At 35.4% G+C, this 27,475-nt stretch overlaps 1 protein-coding gene across 2 annotated transcripts in view; it reads right to left on the bottom strand.

Moving 5' to 3' along the window:
* The window catches only part of Dpp10 (Dipeptidyl peptidase 10), a 264,426-nt gene that overhangs the window by 53,425 nt on the left and 183,526 nt on the right, over positions 1-27,475 (bottom strand). For both annotated transcript variants that reach the window (XM_074185976.1, XM_074185977.1), the window contains 3 exons: positions 12,398-12,521; positions 3,442-3,671; positions 349-837 (listed from right to left, as the gene is read on the bottom strand). In XM_074185976.1, coding sequence (XP_074042077.1) covers positions 349-837; positions 3,442-3,671; positions 12,398-12,521 — 843 coding nt within the window. The remainder of the gene's footprint in view (positions 1-348; positions 838-3,441; positions 3,672-12,397; positions 12,522-27,475) is intronic.

The following is a 27,475-nucleotide window of genomic DNA, read 5'->3' as shown; positions in this document are numbered from 1 at the left end:
GACCTTCCGTGTTAGGAATCACACGTTGAAAGGTAAGACCTCATTAGTCCTTATCTCGCACAAGTTTCTCAACTTCTGAGAGTTGTCGCTCGTATAGGGGCGACAGCTGATTAACGAAAAAACAGATTTCTTTCTCAACAGTTTAATTCTTTGTATAACTATTATTATGTCTATATATAATATTTGCCCTCAGTTGAAAAAAAAATGAAAAACTGCAGAACTGAAATATAAAAGTGAAGGAAATTGTGAAAAGCGTTCAATCTTAATAATGAATAATTACACTAAAAATATATCTGGGAACCAGAATCATGATACGTTTTCAAACTCATGATGAAATTCTGAACTTACCCTCCAGAAATTTGTACAGGAAATGTTTTGATTTGGGGCATAGCCATATTTGCCACTCGCTCTCTCAATTCTGTATTGTTTTGAAGGGTTAATAGCAGTTTTGGTCCTAGCATGACAGCTTTGAACAAACTACTTGAAGGTACTCCTGGACCTAGGCATTCCAAAATATAATAAGCTGAATTCGGACTGAAGATGGCATTATGATATAAACATGGAGACTCGTTAGTGTTAACCATGTGTTTTTTTCGTTTTCTTTTACTAGGAGGCGTTGTCATCGCGATATCATCATCGCCTTCATCCCAGTTGGTCGTTTTAATCCTGTATATGTCCTCATCAAAAGATATTAGTGACGTTGATGTGAGAGTAGGTTCCTTAACACAAGTAATACATACTGGAGGTGGTAAAGTTGCTCCAGTACGAGGAGGTACGGATGTTACTCGATATAAGTGCAATTGACCAGGTTTTGCTTCTGGAATCCCTAAAAAATATCTGAAAAATATCCAATTGATATCAAATAAATTTCAACACTGAATTTTGAGATGTGATAAGAATAATACTAGATGAAAGATATCATAACGTTTCTGAAATTTTTTTCTTTGATAATTATTCAATTTTTAATTATATGGGACGCGTCAGAATTTTAACTTCATCCATTCAAGCCATTGATCTACGAGATACATGAGGAGACTTACTCCATTGAATTTTAGTAACTGCACACGACCATAGAACCAAAATATTTGCCATAATTCAAAATAATTTAAGGACGACGTAACATTTCAAAAAGTTGAGAGTTTACTATTTTATAATTTGGGTCATTATGTTGGAATAGGTACCCATAACACTTAGTTATGAAAAATGAGCTGCCAAATCGATGGTTTTGCTTTTCCTTTCAAAAATAATATAAGGTGCCCCAAAAATCGAATCCTTGGAATGTCTTCAAGAGTATTGATATATTCATGGATCATCAAGCAAATATTTTGATGTTAGTGGTTTGGACTTGTTTTCTTTGAATATGTGTTATCGAATCAATTCAAAACCTTCATGTTCATGTACTATCGAGCCTTCCAGTTGGGGAGAGGTATCCTCTGGCAGAAAAGTAATGTAGTTACTTGGAAAATATCTGAAGGTGGATTCTCAAAAACAAAATGTCCAGAAACGGAGCAGCCCTCTGTTTGATGCATGTTTTCTACATATAATTTGGATGATAGATAAAACCATCACTATGAACAAAAAAGCCTCTGAATCAGTTGTGCAGCCCCACGTGAGTTCTCAAAGGGAGAAGTGTATTTGTATTGATTTGAGAAGACGATGAAAAATCCCTGACTCGGTCAGTCTGTCGCACCCAACTAACAACAAAGAGTAAAACTTGTGAAAATAATGGGTATCTACACGTTTTTTTCGAATTTCGATTTTACTCATTTGTCAGAATCGAGCAGATAAGTCATATAGAACAGAGTATCTGAACAGTGAAAAAACAATTGTAAAAACTGTCGATTACCTGTTATCGACGGTTCAAACTATCGAATATGTTTATTTGAAACCAGAGCCGCCAAAAATCTCATCAGTGTTGCTAGACTAAATCATAAATGCACTACTAGACTTAACTGATACGCGGTTGGTTAGTACCTGGTCTACAAACAGAGGGGCGATGAGATATGTTACTTCTCGTTTGGGTATGATACTGTGAAAGGATTTGATTTTCAGTTATGAGAAATCATCGACTTCGTGTTGATGTAGGACACTACTGACGAGCAGCCAAATAGCCTCAAACCGGTTTGCAAGTATACCCGTTTCAATAATTGAAAACCGATTCCGGCAGTTGTGATGCCAAAAGTATATGCAGGAATTTCTTCTGTTAAAAGTCCTGCACTGATCCCTGTCTGATATAATCCAACGCTCTTTGTGGTATGAACCAGAGAAGTAGTTGTTTTCTGATAGGTGTCAGTCCATTTACCTACAGTATAGGTAAGAAGACTGGCCTTAAGGAATTTTTCCTTTAGATGATTTGTCAGTCTTGAAGTATGCCCACTTACAATAGGTGAAATTTATTTTCTTATACGAGGATATGTGCCATTGGGATATGTGGTTGGTAAGTACTTGTACCTCGTCTTCAGGCAGAGGGAGCAATGACAGATATGTTGCTCATCATTCGCTTCAGCTTTGTTCCAAGCTAAAAAAATTGATTCTTAGTTATGGGAAATCTTTGACTTCGTGTTGATGTAGAACACTAACTTGCACTGAAGAGACATCAAATAGCTCGAAATCGATCTTCAAGTGTGCCTGTTCCAATAATTGAAAATCGATTTGAATCCTCCCATGTTCACGAGTAGTAGTCGTTAGTTAATGGTGCTGGCGCATCCTCTGAATAGTTTGGAGATTCATGTTTGGAGCCTGACCGCTTTCATTGTTGAAATAATAATGATATATCTCAATAGGAAGGCCGTAAACTTTTGATTTTGGAGTGTTCACATGACAGAATGGCACTAGGTGGAGGATGTAAAGCCATAAGAAGTTCATATCCTTTTCTCAGCATGAAAGAGGAAGTACTGAAGCGTCCATTCATAATTCAGTTGACGAATATTGTTCACAATGGAGTCTTTGGTGTAATGATGCCCTATCTATTTCCAAATCCCAAGATCATGCTGCCTTGCCACACTAAGGCAGAAATCTTAGACAGACGAATGCAGAAGGCTGTCATGACTGGCTCATTGCGTCTGCCACTACTGATGAAACCTATGATCGATCGAAATAGTACTGTCTGGTGTTGAATCACAACCGCTTTGTTTTTGGTATCTGGCTTGAATTATACATGATCAACATGATTATGTTTTTTCAACGGTTCGAACTATCGATAATTCAATCGATAGTTCAAACAGTCGATTTTAGATATTCGGTACTCTAAACTGTGGATAATGGTTGAGCGACAATTTGAAGTGTCAATATATATAATCGGCGATTCGAATTGTCGATTATGAAATTAAAATGCTATGTGTCCCTCCAGCACCTTCGTTATTATTGAATCATCGTTATTGTTTGAACTTTCCTTCAACTGATTCGATCGCTTTAATGATATAATATGACAAATAAACTTACATGACATCGTTCGAGTGATCCCAAGTGAGTATTTTAGTGACTTCATATTTTCCATGAGTGAGTGGAATAATACGTTTCTTGGGAATATTAACTGAAACCGCATGCCTGAAGTGACCAGCTGGCCCATCTCGAACAGGAGCGATAGCAATATAGTTTGAGCTGTCCGTACCAAATACGGGACTATCGCCCATATCCACCCAGCCACGTCTATCTCCACTTATTCGTTGAGTCTGAGGGAAAAAAAATCATTCTAGAAACATAATTTTGATAACAATTGAAACATACAGTCGGTGAATCACATTGACCTTCCATTAAATGTTTCAGATGAAGGAGGAGAGTTATCGAGAAATGTTTCGGTAAGAACAGTTTCACACTGATGACACTGATTGGTCGCTACCGATCAGACAAATAAATTGCTTTCACAGTTACGCGTACAGATAGTCCATCATGTATTCAAGAGGTAATTCAGCTACACGTCTTTGCTCATTTGTTTGTAAAAAATGAAAAGAAGGCGAAAATAACTTGTGTACTCGTATAGGTATTTACTGACGGCTTCTTTTAGCTTATTCCCCTATTGCTATCTTGGAAACGATGAGATCTACAAAGTCGTTTGAATGGTACAAAAGTTTGCTATTTCGGAAAACCAGAATAATCTCTTTATCAGATCAAGAATATCAGTGGTTGTGTTTGAAATATCCACCATAAACTAGGAATGTCAAACTCCATTTTCAAGATCTACCGCATCCGTTTCGATTAATATAAAGAAGTCAGAGGAACTCCCAATTTGCGATAAGTCGTTTCGTTCGTTAGATTCCTTCATCAACTTCATTTTTTTAGATACGGACCGGTATTATAATACATAGCTGAATGTTTTATCAGAGTGGCTAAATATATATATATAACAGAATAATTAGTGACTGGATTAACTATAAATCGGTTCAATTTGTGAGGTTGCAGTCAATAGCTGGGCTGTTACAAAGAAAACTCTTTGTTATATGTCAAGCTTTCGGTATATTTCACACCTTCGTCAGGACCATTTTATATTTTATTCTCAGGTTAGTAAGTTCTCCATATTTATATATTTTTTACAAGATATATAATCTTATTATTGTAGTTGTCCTGTGAATTCAAATAGTAACAACTGCCTTCCGTAGACAATCTGCAGTGTTGCCAAATTGATGGACGCAGCATTATTATTAAATAAAAATTTAAATATCCAAAACGAATATTTATGAGCGCCTCTGGCGGTATTCCTTTCAACTGAAAATATTCATTTTCTTTCAAACTTCCTTGAATTCTGCGTCCGAATGTAATATCAATATGCAGCAATGTTTTCTGATTGGTTGTTGGAAAATGGTCCGAACGAAAGGGGTGGTTCCGATAACCAATCCTCCAACAGAAAAATGCGTTATATGAGGTAATGCAATGGAAGGAGATGGAAATTGAAACATTGTACTGCTGCGTCCGGTATACGGACGCAATAGTGCGGTGGACGCAGCATCAGATGTAAATTGCAAATTGATGGACGCATTATTGATAGAAAGATGTATATAATTAAATATATATATATATATATATAATTACAGACCGCGATAAACATATATATATATATATATATATATATATATATATATATATATATATATATATATATATATATATATATGAATTCGTAGGTTATCGAGTGTCTTGATATAGATAAAGGAGTTTTTTAATCGGAAGCACTCAAGGAAGTGGTAAACCATAGACACGTGTTTCGTGCTTTTGGCCCATCATCAGTATGGTGCAGCCAAGTGTAAGGATGGGCAACACTTGGTTACCAGAAGAAATAAATACAAATGAACGGAACCACCAGCAGGAGCCAGCCGCACATTTGTGGTTTCATTATATATTAACTTAATAGATCTTGTGTTCACAAGAAAACTATCAAAATCACCACGGAGGCAGCTATAGCTACCTGCGTGACATCCGGGTCCAGGAAATAATATAAATACGAAGGTTATCGACTGTCTTGATATAGATGAAAGAGTTTTTTAATCGGACATAGCACTCAAGGAAGTGGCAAACCATAGACACGTGTTTCGGGCTTTTGGCCCATCATTAAGTGAAACCACAAATGTGCGGCTGGCTCCTGCTGGTGGCTCCGTGCATTTGTATTTAATTCTTCTGGTAACCAAGTGTTGCCCATCCTTACACTTGGCTGCACCATACTGATGATGGGCCAAAAGCCCGAAACACGTGTCTATGGTTTGCCATTTCCTTGAGTGCTATGTTCGATTAAAAAACTCCTTTATCTATATATATATATATATATATATATATATATATATATATGTATATGTATATATATATATATATATATATATATATATATATATATATATATATATATATAACAGAATAATTAGTGACTGGATTAACTATAAATCGGTTCAATTTGTGAGGTTGCAGTCAATAGCTGGGCTGTTACAAAGGAAACTCTTTGTTATATGTCAAGCTTTCGGCATATTTCACACCTTCGTCAGGACCATTTTATATTTTATTCTCACGTTAGTAAGTTCTCCATATTTATATATTTTTTACAAGATATATAATCTTATTATTGTAGTTGTCCTGACGAAGGTGTGGAATATACCGAAAGCTTGACATATAACAAAGAGTTTTCTTTGTAACAGCCCAGCTATTGACTGCAACCTCACAAATTGAACCGATATATATATATATATATATATATATATATATATATATATATATATATATATATATATATATATTCCAGCAGCTTGACTACATTAACCTTTCTAGATTTTATATATATATATGAATATATATATATATATATATATATATATATATAGGTTTATATTTTATTCGAGTTTAGTAGTCAATATCGAAATATCGAAAGGCTGTAAAGACACTATGATGCCTGAATTGCCACATTGGAAACAACATACTCACCTTTTAAAAAGACATGATGAGAAAACATGATTTTTTTCACCACAATTTCAGCATGTGATAGTTTTTGAAGTGGTATACGATTTAATACCTGAAGTAGGAAGTTGGATGTTATTTTCTACCTCACTATCATCAGCCTTTTCATTGGGAGAGAGTTGTATTTCATTCCGCGTATGATTTTCCTCTCTGAATTTATTTTTTTTATTTCTACCCTTCGAAAATGACTTACTAGATGGAAATTAACAACTACTTCTCTAGTTTCACGAGTTTTTCTGGAAGAATTACCGTCATTCAATCTAACTGAATTTGCATCTTCTAGCTTTTCAACCAAATCCTGTAATTTGGCTACTGTATCAGTTTCAATCAACACTTGATGGCTCATATATTCGTAAATTATATTATTTCTGATAAACTTCTATTACTTCATTAGGAGGTCGACTCAATCTGCTAAATAAATTCAATATATTGGCTATGAAAATTGTAACTTTATCATTTTTTCGATGTTTGAAAGATTCAATTTTATCCCAAATATCATGATTCACGTTTAGAGAAAGAATATCTTTTTTTAACTATGGAACCAATGAGTCCCAATCTTTAACTTCAGCTTGTACCCCTGTAAACCATATAAACATCATCAACGAATAATTTTACAGCGGAATCAAAGACAGTTTTTTTTCAACTTTGTTTGATTCAGCTAATCCACTTACACGCTCAATAAAGGGATAAACATTTTTCGAATTCCCATCAAAATGAACACCCCATTCTGAAAGTGGTATAGATCTCGAAGAATAGGAAATAAAGGGAGCACAAAATTTATAACAAGATTTACCGTACTTTTACATGCGTCAAAATTAATTGATTCTTGCTTCACCGCTTTTTTATGTAAGTCATTTTCTAATACCAAACAATTTGCATAAATTTCATCCTTATATGATTTTGCCATGGTCTTTATAATATCATTGTTCGAATTATTTGGAGCATCTGGCAAAACCATTCGTTTAATTTTTTCCTCCTAGGTGATTCAACCTTGACTTAAGTCGCTAGTACTGTCTTCAAAACCGTTAATGAGAGAATTATTAGATAATAATGTACTTTCAATAACAATTTTTTCGTCTACAAAATCAACCATATTTGATGTCATATCGATCATTTTTCCCGGATTGTCTCTTTATTTTTCTAACAACCTAGACATAATCTTTCTTTTATCACTTTGATTCTCATAAGATACGATCCCTCTAATTTTTAATTCATAATCAAGCTCTCAGCTAACAAATGATTCACTCTAAAAATGAAAAAATCCAATATTACTATATGAAAAAAGTCATTTGGAACAAGGAAATGAGAAAATATTTCCACCCTCTTCCTTGATGGAGTATTACAGTAGTGCCGTATTGCAGGTGGCTGCCCTGGAATCGAGGCTGACTACCGCAAAGCGGCATTAAGGACTTTCTTTTGAGTGAAAATTAACTATATTTTTTAATACCAATACCTTCACTTCACCAATATCATGTCTTTCTGTCGAACTTCTCTTCAGAAAGTTTTAAATAGAGAATAAGATTCTACCCCACGTTGTGCAGGGCATTGGAGGGGTAGTTTTCTTTCCCCTAAACATCCAGTCCAGTTTTTTCAATCGTGCACGACCCCCTCCGTGGTTGCCTATTATTTATTAGTTACGGTTTTCTTCTTACATTGCCAAACCCTGTGTAGGAATATGTCAATATACCGATTTGCCAAATTCTGAGTTTTATTAGGATATAATTGTATCGTGGATAATTTATAGGTTTGAATCTGCTTGTCATCACGTTGCGGTATAGGGTTAATATTGAATCTGTTGGCGTCCCTTGTAACATAAATTAGTTGTATAACTCACCCCTCTCGCTGTCTGAAGATTAGCTGTGAGCAACTAACCCTATTTAGTTTATATCCAAAGAACTCACATATGAACTGATGATTGAATAAACAAGAAGGAAAAAATTACGTGAGAAATTGTAACGAGAATTGTCAGTTCTAACTTCAAGGACCAATCTACAAAAGTTAACTCATTTACAACGAAAAATAAATGTTATAAACACGAAGGAATTTCGCACAATGATATTCTCGATTTATTATTCAAGGTATGAATTATATTCCCTTTAATATGCATACCATCGGTTAACATTTGTTCAAAAGTAGCTAGGAGAATTCTTTTGAATTCCAATACAATACATTAAAAAAATACAATCCAAACTTACTAAAATTTCTTTGTAACTAGTTGATAGTTTTGAACTGTTACTCCTGTAATGCCAATGCGTCCGTTGAGATTCAAATGAACAATAATAAGGAACATTTATCTTCTTTGGAAAATGAGCCTTACGATCCGCTCTTATGTAGTTACCAACAGAGGTGAGTCATCTAGGTGTCCAAGAAGTGGGATTCGCCAAGCGCTATTCTCGAAGTTAGAGAGATTTTAAGGGTGTTATCAGTTAGCAACTAACAGGCAAATGGAAAATGAAGACCTAACAAGTGGATCGTATCATTAGTACACGAAATATTTGTTCATGCCTGGGATGAAGTGTGGCCCTTGAGATGTCTGAGTTCTTCGACAATTAGAAAGTTTCGAGTAATTCCAACATAAATCCTAGGTCAGACTCGACAATACTTTAAAAAATTCTTCCAAATCTGCAAAACTGGGATATTCTTTGCGTGTCTAGTCCATAACAAAAAAAAATAAGGAAGAGAGATATCTCTTGAATGCTGTTACCGTCAACGCTAGTGTTCCCCAGGAAGTCACATTGTTTCAAACCCTCTTTCAATTGTATATCAAATACTTATTGGAAAAAAAAAGAACCCAATATATAGCTTCGCTGACGACCGCGCACATGTCTCGTCATTCCATATGGATTCCAGGACATCGTGTGCGGATGCACATCTTTACCAGCAGCAAGAAATTGCATATCTCAATAAGAAAAGATAAATGTCTCCGAACTGGTTATAATAATGTCACGACAGAAAATTTTGCTTTCTGCTTGGATGAGTTTGTTGGGGGATAAAATGGACATCAATATCTTGGCAAACTCATGTCGCTGGAATCGCAAAGGTTAATTCTCGAAAGCTTGAAACATTATTCCGAACCAGAGAACTGTTCAAATCTCAGCAACTTTTGATGCTTTATAAAGCTCGAATCAGACCCTCTCTGGAGTATTGTTTATACGAATGGAGCTTCGCCTCTAAGCATACCCTAAAACTTCTGGATTCCATCCAGAGTAGAGCCATCCATCTGATTAGAAACAGGAAAATCATTTGCAACCTTGATTGTGTGGAACATCGAAGAAGTTTCGAGATTTGTCTTTCTTCTATAGATACTTTCACAGGGGGTATTCAAGTGACTTGGTTAATATGATTCCCCAAGACTGACTACTTGAACTTAACACAAATGAAAGTTAATCGCATCTTACTATATATTTTATTCCAACAGAAAACTGGCCACAAAATGAGACTAAGATTAGAATGACACAAATGTCTTATGTTTATAAACATCAAAGATAAATCCTGGTTACAATGCTTACGAGGCAATTGTCTAGGAAAGCATCAAAATAAATTATAAAATGCAATTATTCATTATAAGAGATGATAATCGGAGAAAATGGACGTCAGCAATTGGTTGGCTTAAGAAATACGTAACTAATTCAGGGCGATGAGTGAAAACACAGAAGGATGGACTGCGTATGTGGAAAACAACATTCATGGTTTGAAGTATTCTTCAGGCTTCATGGAATATCACCTACTGAATAGCAACCACAAGGAATATCTACATGATGTTGATATCATTATTGTGCGTGCGTGGTCCTCAGAAGACTGAACCTATACAATATATACACAACCGTTGTGAATCTGAAAAAACATGAAGATCCATGTTGGTGTGTTCCAAAACTGGAAAAAACACGCCGTTCTGTATGCATCATTTCAAAGGAAATTCGTTCAGTTGATATTTTATATAAATGGCCTTATACTACACTACCAAAATGGATAAAATGCATGTCACACACATCTTTGTTTGAGAATGAAAACTAATCTTATACAGGAAAAGTCGTCGGAAATATGCAATGACTTAAGCACTGACGGAAGCACCAAACTCTTACGAAGGTTCGAAATAGATGAACACGTCAATCTAGCAGACCACTATTATAATCTTCATGAAGTCATTGTTCACTGTGGTTCTGGCGTTGAATCTGGTCATTATTACGCATTGATCAAAGATGAAATAGACTGGTTTGAATTTGACGATAGTCGTGTCACTAAGTGTTCTGGCAATGTCTTGAATTTATTGTAGCCTCTGGAGATACCATACATTTTGTTTTACGGAACAGAGGACATTAGTAAATCAAGATCTTCAGATGATGTGGCGCTGCAGGTTTTTCCAGGTTTTCCTGAAGCTGAAAAAGCAAATGCGTCACTGGAATCAATGAAGTCGACCGGAACGCCAATTTAATTCTGTTGTTTCATAATTCCATGATTTGTATTGATTTCTTCTTTAATATTATACGAGGGTTTATAGTTTTGAATGAACATCATGTTAAAATATACAAAGTTTTTTGAAAACGAATCACATAAGTACATAGAACATTTCAGAAATAAAGAAAATGTGACCATTATCAACATAAATAGTCACTATTTTGTAGTGTAGTGAAATACGTTTTGAATAAAGGTTGTAGTGTGAAAATTGTTCATTTTTGAAAACAGGTAAATATTTTGAACTGACGTTCTCCAGATGTCGCATTCGCTTCTCAGAGAGGATAGAAAATATCCTTGGGTAAATCCTATATACAGCACCATCTAAATAAAGAGGTCTCTGCTGTCCAAGATATTCTCTCTTATACCATAAAGTTCTCACACTCATAAATAATATCCATTCGAAGTAATATATCCATCAGTTCTTATACGCTTGTCAAGATTCGACGAAGCGAATTAAGATTGTAATTGGAGCATTTTCACCTTGAAAATCAAAACCCCTGGAATTGTAATAATCTTGGTTTGCAATTCGCAATCATTTAGTGAACTACAATTTCAACAATCAAACATTTTCTACTGGGATCAAACACATATTTAGATCGACAAAATGGTTTAGATTTTCGCGACTGATGTTTTCAGTGTCACTGTTTTTCGAGTTTGAAAGCCGTGGATTTTTGGAATTTCTTTCTGACGTTTCGCTGGCGCGAATGGCTAGCTTCTTCAGAGGTTTAACCATCATGGCTTTTAGGCTTCGTAAAGCGTATTTATTCCTTGTCAGGTAATCAGTTCTATTGGTACCTGTACTTCTACCTGTATTTGTACCTGTACTTGAACCTGGAACATTAACGATCTTGCTGCCTATTGTCATTCTGTTCGTTATTCTCGAATTCCTTAAAATGGGGTTCCATATTCGATTGAGTTTCACCGCTTCTTCTTTTCTGTTAAAATTCTCCGTGTGTTTGTGGATCTCAATTGCCTCCCGTACCAGTCGGCTATGGTATCCCTGATTGGGTGCAATTAGTTCTGTGTTTTCAAACAAAATTATGTAGTCTCCTTCACTGAATGCGTGTTCTGCCACAGCTGACTTGTCCGTTTCACTTCAGACAAGTAATTTCTGAATTGATTCTCAATAGTATATTGTTCAAATCGGATAGTGGAGTCACAAGATGTCTTTCGATTTAGTAATTATGAAATCACCCAGCAGGCTTGAACTAGCAACTGTTTTACTTCAACATTCTGGAGTTTATTATTTCATAAATGAGGACAACTTAATGACTATTTGGGTACGATAGCAATTCTATATTATATCTATTAATCTTTCCATTCATCATCTAGTTGGGTTCTGAAAAAATTCATTGTTTAACTAGGATTGCAATTTTTCAGTTCAAGTTAAATATCATCAGTTAATTGAAAATACGAATTTGGCGACAAAATAAAAAAACTGGGTCCTCAACAAGTTGAAGTAATTCGAAATTTCACTGAATATTGAAGGTGATATTGAAATGAAGCATACCTCTCTGCAATCCCATTTAGGACTCGAGCATATTGTTATCACAGATAAATTTTGGGGTCGATTCAACCACACCACTGATATTTCAGTTGAGCTTATCCAGGATACTGCAGTGAAGTAGTGTTCCCTAAAAAAATTACAGAAATCGAAATACATATTATGATAAAGATGGGGATTATATCTGATTAGGAGGTTGAATTATATATTTTCATGTAGAAATATTTTTTTAAACAATACAATGAAAAATATTCAGATATAACTGAAATGTGAGAAGGCTCACTCGACTATTTCATTCTTTCCAGCATTTCTATTCTATCCACTTCTATGTCACTAACCACGAAAAAGAAAATTTTATAAGAAAGATCGTCGAATTTTTTTTTTCAGTTCTTCGAAAGCAAAAATTATTTCATTCATGTTGTTATGGAACATTTCACGTAAAATATTTGTCTTAAACGATGTATCAGGAAATGATAAGCTATATTATAGCATTACAAATATATGTTGCGGACGTTAATAGTTCGCCCTCTTAACTTCCTAGTGGAAGAAGATATCAATTGAGGTCATAATTATTAGTATTTTTCGATATAGAAGACATTGGCGTTGCATCACTCGTCAATTAGAGGGCGCCACCAACTAGTTTTTTCAAGACGTTTCATGTTTTTAGCCATTATAACTACATATATTCAAACAATATAAATACAACTGAACACACACAAATATAAATATCAAATATATTGGTATAGGAGCAAGAAGGAACTTTTCCTCAGTTACCTCAAAGGTGCGATTTCGTTCCATCCTTTTCATGAAAGAGGACGTATGCTTTTCGACTCACAAACGATTTTCGTGACATGTGTGAATCGTTGTTTTTGTGACACGTGCCAGTATATGGATGTCTGCAGTATGCTGTGTGATGCTTTCTGTAAGTAGTCCCACTGTGATTCAAAAATGCATATAGGTTATAACGACAAGTAGCTACATTTCCTGCTGCAAAATTATTTATATCCAATCCTTCTAGAGAAAATTTGATGACAAAATTCAATTTGTCTCTAAATCTTTTCGGCAAAGAGAATCTCTTTGAGTGAATTACTAAAATACGGAGAAACTTGTAGATTGATTGGGATCCAAAGTTTTTACTTTTGCGAACGAAAAGCATTGCCACAAACTCAACTCTGTGGTATGAAGAGAGACAAATCCCAAAAAGGATCAAAGGTTACGGATGAGTGTCCACGGTATGTGCACTTCATCGTGGATTCCAATTGACCAACGAAATTATCCAGAATCTTAGAGTTATGTATACTCAAATATGTGAGCCATGACTGTTGTGCATTTCCGCTGTCGCTCAATTTTGCGTCAATCTCCATTGAGATCGGTTTAGGTTTCTCAATAATTATATTAATGTCTTTATATAGACCTTCTAAGAGGTTTTGGGCGCCTTGATTCCTTGATGACTTCTGCGAACGCTTTGATTAAAGCACCATCTATACTAGAAATACAAGTATTGATATCTTTCAGGAATTCATCTTTTTTGGATTATTCCAATAACCATCTCGTGTTTAATGAACATTGGATTACGCTGTTCATGAAACAGGTGTTGCAAACATTTTTCAACACATTCAGCTCAAGGGTTTTGACTTGAGAATTAATTACTGGAGAGTTCGAAATATCTTTGAAAACGACTTCAGAATTTTGCTGAGATGAAGTATTTTTTCCATTATTTTTTGTTTTAATTCCATGAACTGATAAGTTATTACCTCTCTTTTCTTCATAAGGTTGATTTTCAGGAAACATGTAAATTTCATCAAATTTTATATAGTCGAGAAGAGTACCAAAAAACGTAGCCGCATTTCCTTTTCGGATGGCTAAATACATTTTTTGAAAGAGAAAAGATGTGGCTTTTGATTCGCGAGTTTCATTGGTTCCTTTCTTTCCAATTTCATTGATGGAAGATAATGCTTATGAGCCACAAACACTAAACGTTTCAACAACTATTGGGCGAAAGATATATTAATTTCCCAATTCTGATATTTTCATAGTTTGTTACTTTCTACTAATGAGAAACCTCTTTTGAAATGTGTTTCAATTCTTCATCAACCCTTTTTATTCTTGGAAATCGAATTAGCCGTTCCCGGGTTCAACAATTTCATATTCGTTATAAAATTCTGCAAATGAACAATAAATATTTTAACGTTTTTCCCCGTGGGTTGTCCAATAAATAATTAACTACACTGAATAATCAAAATTATCTTTATTTCACTTTAAATACAACAATCACTTCAAATGAAATTTTAATTATCATTCGAATGTTAATCGCCTTACTAGATCGCTTCGCGTACCGCTTTATATCTTCCACTTGACTGTGTCGATATGCTCGTGACTAACATTTGAATATCATAATCGGAAACGCTGGAAAATTTTGCCGAAGTTATATCGGAATCGGTAGCATTATTCTTGCTGCTTCTGGAGCGGCAAAGAACATCGTACATTCGCGCGCTCTTAGCTACGTCACGATTGGTTTATGACTACCAGTGGCGGCCGGGGTTATTTTCTTTTGGACATGATACACAACACTACCCTCTTCTCCGATGTTCGCCCCAAACAACATTCCAAGAGAGGACGTCATGACCCATGTAAGAACTCAGCCTCTCTATGTCGACAACTTTAGGCTGGCTTCTGGATGTCAATTGGATCATGTACACCAGATTGTTTATATTTTTGGTAACCAAGTAAAGTTCTTGCCATGGTCTGTGCAACAAACCTTTCCGACGTTGAGGTTGGTAGAGTCACACTGCATCACCCTCCTTGAAGCTCACTGGCAGAGACTTTTGGACAGATCTTATTTTCATCCTGACGCTGGACAGCTGTAATTTGAATATGGCAAATTCGTGTACAATTTCCAGTCTCTCCTTCAGGTCATTCACATACTATGAAAGAGGTACCTCTTGAGATTCATCGAAAGGACTACCCACAATACATCTATCGGAAGTTTCACTCCCCTATAGATTAACAACATGGATGGTGTGTAACCTGACGCGTCATGTGGGGAGCTCCTGTATGCTAACAGAAAAAGAGGAACCAATTTGTCCCAGTCTCTTTGGTTTTCGGAGACAAACATCGAAAGGTAGTTATTGATGGTGCGATTATGCTTCTCGACCATTTCATCGGATTGTGGGTCACGGGTAGTTGTTCTTGTTTTCTCTATTCCCAACAGAGTCATCATTTCCTTCCATAAATCGATTCGAAGTTACGGCCCTGCTCCGAGTGTAGTTATTGGGGTACTTCGAGTCTGGCAATTACGTTCTGCAACAGAGCTTCTGCCACGGTTTTAGCCTCATGGTTCCGTGAGGCTACTAATTCAGGCCATTTGGAAAAGTAGTCCGTCACAACCATAAGATACTTGTTACCGGATGTGGTCATAGGAAGTGGTCCCAGAATGTCGACTGCCATTCTTTCGAAAGAGCACCCACTGAGGTACTGCTTCAACTTTCCTCTTTGCCTTGTCTTCGGACTCTTTCTCGAAGAGCACAGGTCACAACGCTTACATCACTCTTCCACGTCTCTACGGAAATTGACCCAATAGTACCTCTCGCGCACTCTCGCTAGAGTTTATTCACTCCGAAATGGCTTTCAGTGCGACCATCGTGAAGCTAGTCAAGGATACTTGGAATACACGTCTTTGAAAGGATTATCTGGAATTGGTGAGTTCTATTGCCGTGCTTGAAAATCTCTTGCCAATCCGGCCAAGCCCATTTGGCAATCCATTCTAGTACAGTTTTTAAGACGGGATCTTTCTTCTGCGCTACGAAGATGTCTTGCAACACCAGAAAAGTAGTGTCACCCTCAGAGGCTGTTAACGACCGTACCACCTCGTGGTTAGGTATTCCTCAAATTGTCTGTCCGTATCTCGGAACGAGGCATCCCCACAGGTTACTACCCTCCAGGTCAGAGGAAACCCAAAGTGGCGGGAGGTAGGGGAGCTTATCTTCCTATCATAGCTGTCTATAAAGAAGTTTCTGGTGGAAACTTCTTCTTCTAGTAGCCGGCTATATTTGTCCTCCTGGTGTTGGCAAAACTTGCATCTGGATGTCAGGCATGGTCTTCTTGAGAGGCTATGTGCGTTTCCGTGACTCTTTTCTGTCCAATATTGAATTTTAAAATCGTAAGTTTGTAACTTTTTGAGCCCACGTGGCTATTTATCCTCCTGGTGTTCTGAAGTTGAAGAGCTATCGAACTGCTGAGTGGTTTGCCCTGATCAAAAATTTACGGCCATATAGAAAGGACTGGTAGTGATCTACCGCTTTGACCAATTCGAAAAGTTCTTTTCTAGTAACGCAGTCATTTCTTTCGGACGTTTCCAAGGACTCACTAAAATAGCTGATGGCGACTTCGTCTTCCTCTTGTACCTGGGAAGATGTCGGACGAATTTATAGAACTTGTTAGAAAATATAGGTTCGCATTTTTTCAATATCATTTTCTACCACAGATTGTAATATCTCAAAATGATTTATTTTTTGACATCTTGAAATATTGATGAAATCTTTCTTCATCACTAGTAAATGATATTCGCTTCGACTACCTCTCAGATCTTTTTAAGTAAACTTTATATTAGCAGACATGCAAGGTTTCTTCAATATCACTATCCGAATCGAAGGAGAACATTGTAGATGCATGCATTTACTCCAAAGGCCACTACTATATTGACTCGAAATAACGTCAGAGCGCGCCCCGACACAACAGAATAGTCTGCACACCCGCCGTCACGTCAGAGAGCGTCACAACACACCACAACATAATAATGTAATTCCGGCTTCAAATGTCGTCTGCCGCAGTTACAACATTTAGGCCGTCCTCTTGCTTTGGGTGCAGTTCTATTCATCAAATATTTCCTAAGTTCTTCAAGACCTACCATGAGTTGATCTGTTCCTTCATCTTCCTTTTCATTGACGGCCCTCACTATAACTTTTCCTTGGTGTCGCGAAGCATTTTTAGCAGCTTCAAATTCTAGGGCATAAATGATGGCTTCAATTTTTTTGACGTGTCATTCTCAATGACCGCTACAGCTTCATGTCACGAAGCCCGTCGATGGAACTATGGACCCTTATCCAGTGGGTGAAGTTATCCGCTGCTTCTAGTTAGGGGAGTCTTACTAACCTTTCGACTTCAGCTCCAACCTCTTGCAAACTTTCCTATGGACCTTGAATTCTCACCTGTAGTTGAGCTTGGTAGACTTGTTGAAGGAAGGTGCTCACTACCACATTCGACCCCCAAAGCTGATACGACTGCTTCACAATCATTCTGCCTCTTCACTGGAATATTTTGCAGAATTTCGGATACTTTTCCTCGTAGTGCCAGTATAAGAGCTTTGCTTTCTCCTAATTTCTCCACCCATTATTTTCCGCAGCGGCCTCAAATTGTCTGCGATAAATTGACCATGAAGATTTGCCATCGAAAGTTGGAGTTTCAATAAAACTTCTGCTAGAAGGGAAATATGTTGGTTCCGCTTTGCATTTTTCCACATTAATCCTTTTTGGGTCCGGTGATTCTTTGCGAAACCTCTTAAAACTCTTTGTCGACTCCTTCAAGCTGTTTCTCAAGCTCTCTTTCAAATTCCTTTCCAACCCTTCTCATAGAATGTTCTTTCTAATCCCGTCTTTGTTTCCTGAAATACTTTTTCAAATTCTTCCTGAATAAACTCCTGTACTTCCCCTTTACTCACTTGGGAAGATTTTAAATCTTTCAATAAATGGAGCTGCATCTGATTGTCTTTTTCCTGCTTTTCCTGTTTTTCTTGAATACAGATACAGATAATTTATTCATCATTGAAGTTTTTTACACAATGGTACAAAACTTATCAGACTAGTCAAAACTTATTATAGTATTACAACTTATAAAAACATTATACAGCTCACAAGAAAATAGGAAAAACTCACAGACAGTGCATCAAACAGTGAGGTAGTCCTCTATTGTATAAAAAGTATTTTCTTTAATGTAATTGAATAATGTTGTTTTGAAGGTATCAAAATTTTTTATTTCACCAAAGATCCTATTGAAACGGTTATAACATAGAATTCCTTGGTATTTTGGAGAATTCTGTCCCACACTAAGCCTAGAGAATGGTAAGCGGATGTCATTTTTATTCCGTGTTTGGTGTTGGTAAATTTCACTACTTTTCGTGTAGCTATCTTGCTCTTTTTTAATATTCATAATTAGAATATAAATATAAAGTGATGGTAAAGTTAGAATTGACAGTGACATGAAATAAGCTTTACAAGATACATTATTTCGAACTCCCATCATGCATCTTATCATTTTCTTCTGAGCAATGAATTCTTTATCAATACAGCGCATACATTGCTCAGATGAATGCTTTTGTCCAGATTATCTTGTGATGTCATATGATATGTATCGTCGGCATAAATTATGGTTTTTTGCGGGAAACCACATGATAAAATCATGTCATTGATAAATATGATAAAAAGCAGTGGACCAAGTATTGAGCCTTGTGGTACACCCATAGAAATATTGGTTGACTTTAATTTGAATGAATTCATCATGACATTCTGAAATCTATTTTGTAAATAGGAAGAAACCCATCTATTCGCTACTCCACGAACTCCAATACGGTTTGATTTTTGAAATAGAAGCTCATGATTAACAGTATCGAATGCTCTACTGAGCTCAAAATATAGTGCAATAGGATATTTCTTAGTATTCAAGCTAGAATAAATCATATTACATAATTCGTTCATAGCTGATTCTGTAGATTTTCCAGCCCGAAATCCATGTTGAGATCCTTTCAATAAATTATTATTTTCCAAGAAATTTCTTAGACGGAAATTGAAGCAATAATCGATTATTTTTGCTAGTTGACTTTGTAAGCATACATTCCTGTAGTTGTTGATGTCTTCCTTGGAACCTTTCCTCTTATATATCGGTACTAACTTTGAAACTTTCAGTTTTTCAGGATATTTTCCTGTACTGAATAATTCATTGATTATGTGACACAAAGGATAACATACTGCGTCACTAACAGCTCTCAAGCACTTACCATTTATCTCATCAATTCCAGCGGCTTCTTTAGAACACACTTTATGTATTGTCTCTTTTATCTCAAGTGGTGTTGTTGGAGTCATGAAGAAAGTAATGCTTGAGAAATGTTCTAATTTTATCTTATTGAAATTGGGGTCAATACTTTGTATATTCATGAAAACTTTCAGAAATTCGTAACATATTACTGTTTGATTTGTGATGATCTGACTGTCTATAACAATTTTACTAATCTCATCTCTGGATCCACTGCTTCTCGTCTCGTTTATGATTTTCCAACTTTCTTTCGATACGTTGCCTGTTCTACAAATTGTTTCATTATTATAATTAGTTTCAGAGTGTTCCACCATCTGCTTATATGTTTGTTTCAATTATTTATATCTATTGTTGATCACCTCGTTTTTAGTGGTTTTGTATATTTTTGTCATATCAACTAACATTTGATGCATTTGCTTCAATTCATTTGAGAACCATGGCTTGTCATCTTTCCTAGATCTAACTATAGTAACAGAAAATGCTATATTGAAATAAAACAACACTAATTCATAAAAAGCATCAAATTTTTGATCTAATGAATTAGAGTCGTAAACTTCAGCCCAATTTTCTGAACTCAAAATATTTATAAAAGAATTTAAATTATTAATAGAAAAATTTCGTTTCCTTATATACTCAGGTTCACCTCTGACTTTTTGTATTTCAAAACAACATTGCTGCAATGTATGATCTGATAAATGAGAATCTTCAATGAGTACCGATAATGCTTTTGTATTATGAAAAATCACGTCAATCCCTGAAATTGTGGTTTGTGTGATTCATGTGGGTTTATCAATATGATTAGTCATACCAAACTCGTTGAATAAATTTATTATTTCAACTGTTTCTCTGCTATGTTTTAGAAAATCTACATTAATATCGCCGCATACGATATAATAATATTCCTTACGATAAATGTTATTCATCAAATCATACACTGCATCTATAAAAATGTTACTATCACTGTTTGGTGTTCTATATGCAGTTATAATAAATAGTTAAGATTGACCATTCAAAACATCTAACACAGCAATACTAATTTCAAAATGTTTCTCTATACAATTATCGTACTTCACAGATTTGGCTGGAATATTATTTTTAGTATGAATGCAAGTACCTCCATGGTCAGAGTCTTTGCGACAAAAGCTACTTATCAGTTTGTAACCAGGAAAAGCTGCGTTTTCAATTTCATTGTTTTTTAGCCAATGTTCGCTCAAACAAACTATATCTGGATCTTCACTCTCAAATAAAATTTCTGAGCTTAGTAGTAATTCACGATCTTCATTTCGGTGTAATTGTTCTTCCTCTCTTCTGTGTTTTTCATTTTCTCAAGCTTTTCCATTTCGTCGTAATCGACACTCTTTGTTTTCACCATAAAACAGGAAAATTTCAACGTTTGTTTGAAGGTGATTGACAATGTTTCATGATGAATTTCACTACTTCAGACTTCCATTGTCTACTATATAAAATGATTTGAAATCCCTGAAACAACTAAAGAAGAAGAATTGAAAATGAATAACTGAAAATAACAATTATATTAACCAAAATAAACCAGAAATGAAATAATAGTGAAATAAAATTCAAGTGAAAATAGAACAATTGAATAAATAAAAATGAAGAAATGAAAAAAGGAAATAAAAATAAAAAGTGGAGACGTTAGTTCACGACGTTTCGATTGTTATTATCTACAATCGACTCCGGGTGATGACTGGACTGATTCCTCCGAGAGATGACTATTTATAGGTTGTTCGAGTACTTTCATTTGGCCATTTTTCGCTTGATGATGGGTTTCCATATGTTGCGTATTTCTTCGCTGGCTTGGCTGAAAACGTTGTTGGACAACATGTATGCGGCTTCCTTGAATTTTCTCCTAAACCAATGTTCCTCTCTATGCAAGATCTCAGCTTGGGACCACACGATGTTGTGTTGATGGGTCCAAACATGGTCTGCTATTTCTGATTTTCTGGTTTCCCCTCGCGGTGTGTGTTTCTTGTTTTCGGCAATGCGAACATTCAATGGCCTCTTAGTTTCACCAATATTAGATTTTCCACACTCACAGGGTATTCAGTAAATGCAATTCTTGGAATCGCAGTCCGCGTTTGGTGGTCTGGTTTTCGTGAGGCTGCTACGGATAGTCTTACCGGATCTGAAGCAGGTTCTGATGTTGTATTTGGAACCAATTGTTCTTATCCTCTCCGATAATCCTCTGATGTAGGAAAGTGCAAGTACTGGTTGTGACGGCTTCTCTTCCTTGCGAGGCTCCTGCTGTCTTCTAGCCAAAGTCTTTTCTACCATCGCTTTGGAGTAGTCATTCCGTTAAAGATCACTCAACATCTATAAATCGAATATATCCCATCAATCTGGTCGATTCGATGTATTGACAAATATTTATTGTATTAGATATATCGATATATTCATTTACAGAAACATCGAATATTTGCTTTTATTATTTTCCGTTGAATCTATTGAAAAACTAAATAATTTCAACACTAATCGATAATTTCATTTTCAAAAAAAGTTAATTAAGATAGTAACATTTGAAGGTGATTGACAATGTTTCATGTTGGATTTCATTAATTCGGATTTCCATTGTCTATTATTATATAAAATCATTTGAAATCCCTGAAAGAACTAATAAGAAGAATTAAAAATCAAAGGACAAGAATAAAAACGAATGGCTGAAAAAACAATTATAATAAGCAAAAAAACCTGAAATGGAATAATAGTGAAATAGAATACAAGTAAAAAATGTTCTTCAATTTTTAATTCTTCTTATTTGTTCTTTCAGTAATTTCAAATCATTTTATATAATATCAGACAATGGAAGTCCGAACTAATGAAATTCAAGATAGTAACATTTGTGAGTGACAGACTTAATTACCATATATCCTGACAGAACGCTCGACCATTCATTTTCGATGTATATAGGCTGTGTATTCTATAGGTTGATTATATTTACTTTCACTCATTCTCATTTTTTTGCGTCGTCTTCCGATGTTTCGCGGTAGTGCAATTGAATGGATGTTTCGATTGTTCATTAAGACATGTTTATGTAAGATTTTTACTTGCTACTTCAAATTATTACTATGAAATAATTGAGTTAACGAATCATCTGTTCGCATGTTCCAATGAAACAAACTTCTAACGGCAAACCTTGGTTCAACAAAGTTTGCAAGCAAGCTGTAGTCTCCAAAAATCAAGCCTACCGGCAGTGGCGCAAAAATCCTAGTGCCAAAAATCGAAATAAGTTTGTTAATGCTCACAACAACTGCTATCTTAGAATAAATGAAAGCAAAGAACTTCACTATCGAAAAATCAGGGATAAACTGCTGACCCAACGGGTTCAGATCCTTCTGGTCGGTGGCTGAAACTGTCAATCAAAACTTCACAAAATCCACCATTTCACCACTCACACAAGCGATTGATTCAATCGCAATAACACCCATAGAAAAAGCAAATCTACTAGCTGAACAATTTGCGTCCCACTCCACAGTTGATTTTCTGGAAAGACACCACAACTAAAATCCACAATGCCGAAAATCACTCTTTGACAACGTGTAGTCAGGCGAATTTTGAAACAGCTTGATATCAACAAGGCATATGATCCTGATGAAGTGCCCGTTATCGCACTTAAGAAGTGTGCCAATGAACTAACACCAGTATTTTGCAAACTTTTCAACTTGCCTTACAAATAAAGGGTTTTTTCTTCTTGTCGGAAGATTGCTCACATTCAGCTTATTCCCAAAAGTGGCAAGAAAAATCAAATAACTGAAAACCAGTCGCTTTGTTATCAGAGATATCAAAAATCATGAAGATAGTGGTAAACCACCATATCCAAGAATATTTGGAAAACTTCAACATATTGAGCGATTATCAATATGACTTTCGGAAACAAATATCAATAGGCGACCTTCTATCGTAAGTCAGTTATGTCACCCATATTTGGAATGACGCAATATAGAAACGTGGAGAGTCAAAAGCTGTACACACCTCAGCAACTTCTGATGCTTCATAAAGCTCAGATCAAACCTTTGTAGTATTGTTCTCATGTATGGAGCTCCGCCCCTAAGCATACCCTGAAGCTGCAGGATGCCAAAGAGTCGTCCGCCTGAAGAACTCTTTTATTTGGAGAACTGCGTTTATGTGGAATAAACTTCCTGAGAACGTTTTTCCAAATGACCAGACACCGCTCTTACAGCGCCTTAGGGATTTTTCTGTAGTGCTTGTGTTTTTCCTCAAAAAAATTATGAAATGTAATATTTCTATTATGTTTATGAACCTAACACTAGTTAGGCCGGTTCTGGGCCTCCCCCACCACTATGACGTATAAATTAATTTTTTTTGTTGTTGTTTAGTAACATCAAGGCGATGTGACCTTGAAGGGTCTGGTGCATGGATCGTTCAGAATTTTTTTCATATGAGATTTTGTGTGTGTGTGTGTGTGTGTGTGTGTGTTACATAGTGACGTAATTACATTTGATTGGTGTGTGTGAGAATGCATGGTACAGGGTTTTCATCATTTGCTTGTCTATGCACAAACATACGTCTGCATACTTCGAAGATCCTTCAAGTAATGAATGTTCCATCGGTGTGAGCCCACCAAGTTAGTAGTGGTGTGACGTCACAGCAACAACCGTTCAACGGTAAGAGAGCAAGATGTTCACTCCACGACGTGTGGCTGAGTGATGCGTATTCATCGGTGTGCCCTCACCTCTCTCGATGCAGTGAAGGCTGTGACGTAACGCTCTATCTCGCTACCGATGGTGACACGCAGGAAGTCGAGGACTGTCTGCCTGTTTTTGATGGATTCCGCGATGTAATTGTGGCTCAAACCATTGAATTCCAGGAACATGACTCAGGTATTTATTTTTTGTAAATTCCAACGAGATTGAGCAGTAATTTTTTTTTTGTAATTTATGTTGGAATTGTGAAAAAATATTATTTTTCGAAGTCAACATTGATAAATACAATCCACTGGGAGGACGTTCATATGTGAAGCTGCCCGAATGAATTGAATGGAGAAAAAGCTGTCGTGAATGTTCGTAACTAAGATCATTACTGTTTTGCTTGGGCTATAACATCAACATTATATCCTGCAAATGGTAGAGTGTCCGAAGTTACATCATAACCACATTTTTTCAATGTTTTAGATGTCACAGGTATGGATTTTTCGGTTAAAGTTAATAATAAGAGTATTGAAAGATTTGAAGATGGGAATGATATTTCAATCAATGTTTACGGTGAGAGTAAATTTGATAAGGGTAAAATAAAGTATGATGTGATTGGTCCATTGCGATACTCACAGACTGACTGACTCCGGAGACATGTCAATTTATTACTTATAACTGATGACTCCGGTAATAGTCACTATTGCTGGATCAAAGATCTTTCAAGATTAGTTTCTAGTCAACTATCAGCTCATGATCATAAAGAATATTTTTGTGATAGATGTTTGATATATTTTTCCAGCAAGAGATTGCTTTCACGTCATAAGATGAATGATTGTAATCTCGTTAGTACTACAGCACCAACCACCAATTTTAAAATCAATGAATATGGTCGGATGGTTGCGGCAAATGAATTGATGTTTGAAAATACTGAGAGACAAATGAGGGTGCCATTTGTAGTATATGCTGATTTTGAATCAGTACTTGAACCGATTCACGTGAATGAGCCAAATCCCGAAAGTTCATACACGATTAAAACATTCAAACATACTTCATATCAATTTGCTTGTCTGATAAAATGTTCATATAATGATGATTTGTCAAAATTTGTTACATATAGGGGTGTAGATGCAGCTCAGAAATTTGTGAGTAGCATTGAAGATGATTTGAGAAAGATATATGAAAATCATCTCAGATACCCAATACCAATGGATGCACAAACCCTCGAAGAAGAGGAACAGTCAGAACTTATGGTATATGTAATAAACCATTTATTGATGGTGAAGTCAAAGTTAGAGATCATTGTCATGTTACAGGAAAGAAAAGATCACATGCTGCTCATTCCAAATGTAATTTGAATTTCAAACTCCCTAATTTTGTACCTATTATTTTCCACAATTCAAGTTTATTCATAAAAGAATTGTATAGGAATAAAGAGAAAGTTGATGTCATCCCACAAACAAAAGAGAAATATATATCTTTCACTAAGCATCTCTTTACACACACATATACCGATAAAGATGGTAAGGTCAACAAGAAATCGATAGTTATAAATTTATGACTAATTCGTTGAAGAAGTTGGGTGCTAACTTGACCTCTGATCAATGTTTGGAGATGCACAAACATTTCCCACAAATAGAGAAATTCAATTTGATGAGACAGAAAGGTGTATTTTCATATAGTTTCGTTGATCACATTGATAAATTGAATTATCCATCACTTCCAACAAAAAATCAGTTTTATGACAAACTCAGTTGTGAACCTATATCAGAAAATGATTATGATAGAGCTAGAAATGTATGGAATTTATTCGAGTGTCAGAATTTGGGCGACTACTCTGATTCGTATTTTAAGTCGGATGTATTGCTATTATGTGATATTTTTGAAAACTTTCGCACCACAAGTTTAGAAATTTATAACTTAGATCCAGCACATTATTACACTGCACCTGGATTATCTTGGGATGCCATGTTGAAGTATACGAATATTGAATTGGAATTACTAACTGACATTGATGATGATTCACTTTTTACAAAAAGGTATAAGATGTGGGATTAGTAAGTGTAGTGAGAGGAAACATATAGCAAATAATGAATTTTTACCAAATTATAATCCCAATGAACCTTCAACATTATTTACATATTTGGATGCAACGAATCTATACGGTCATAGCATATCACAACCTCTACCAACAAGTGAATTCACATGGTTGACACCTAACGAAATTCTTAACCTTGATATGATGAATGTGAGTGCTGATAGTCTGTATGGGTATGTGTTTGAAGTGGACATTCATTATCCACAAGAGTTGCATGATGAACATTCTGATCTTCCATTTTTAGTTGAAAAATTTATACCACCTCTTACACAATCGAAAATTCCCAAATCAATTCCAAATTTGAATGATGAAAGAAAATATATGTTTCATTATAGCAAGCCATCAAAAATGGTTTGATTGTAATGAATACACATAGAGTATTGAAATTCAAACAATCACGTTGGATGAAACCATATATAGATCTTAATACTGAAATGCGTAATAGGTCTAACAACAAATATGTTACAGATTTCTATAAACTGATGAATAATGCGGTATATGGAAAGACAATGAAGAATTTAGATAACAGAATTGATGTTATACTCGTTACACATTGGGAAAATATAAAGAAAAATATAGGTGCCAGCACTCTCATATCTAGACCAAATTTCAAAAATTGTTCAATTTTCACAGAAAATTTCGTTGACATTCAATTGGGTAAAGTTAACTGAAATAGATCAAAACCAGTTTCAGTTACACATGTTTCCAAACAGCATTCATACAAGATGATTTGATGGCTATTTTTTTAGTTATTTTGGTTATGTTTCTGGTAATGTCAATCTGTCGTCGTAAAGTCAACATGGATCTTTTCTCTGTGTTATGGTTTGATTCTACAAGATCATGGATGTCATAGAAAAAGTATGTTTCCATTGAAAATAATATTTTGAACATCAATAAAAACACACTCAAATTAACTAATGATTCAAAACAACTTCTTACAAAATGTAAACCGAAAAGATATAATGAACAAGATCTTACACAATATATAAATATTTTTTATTGTTGTCTGTTTACAAAGATATTATGGAAGAGTTGAATTTGATATTTTTAGGAAATACATCGACTTAATAGATACGTTTAAAAATGAGGACAAGGGGTTGATATCATCAGGTTGTGAGTTCATCGTTAAAACAGTTTTCTTTGCTCTTTTTCACACCACCCTGGAGTTAGAGCTGCCGGAGCGTTTGATTTTTAGATTGTAGAGGAAAAAAAAACATCACCAATAGCCCTATATGAAAC

Source organism: Leptinotarsa decemlineata, unplaced genomic scaffold (genome assembly GCF_025532065.1).
Source record: "Leptinotarsa decemlineata unplaced genomic scaffold, Ldec_3_MD MMD2_tig00078422_RagTag_RagTag, whole genome shotgun sequence".
NCBI classification, from domain to species: domain Eukaryota; kingdom Metazoa; phylum Arthropoda; class Insecta; order Coleoptera; family Chrysomelidae; genus Leptinotarsa; species Leptinotarsa decemlineata.
This window is presented reverse-complemented; position numbering and strand designations above follow the sequence as displayed.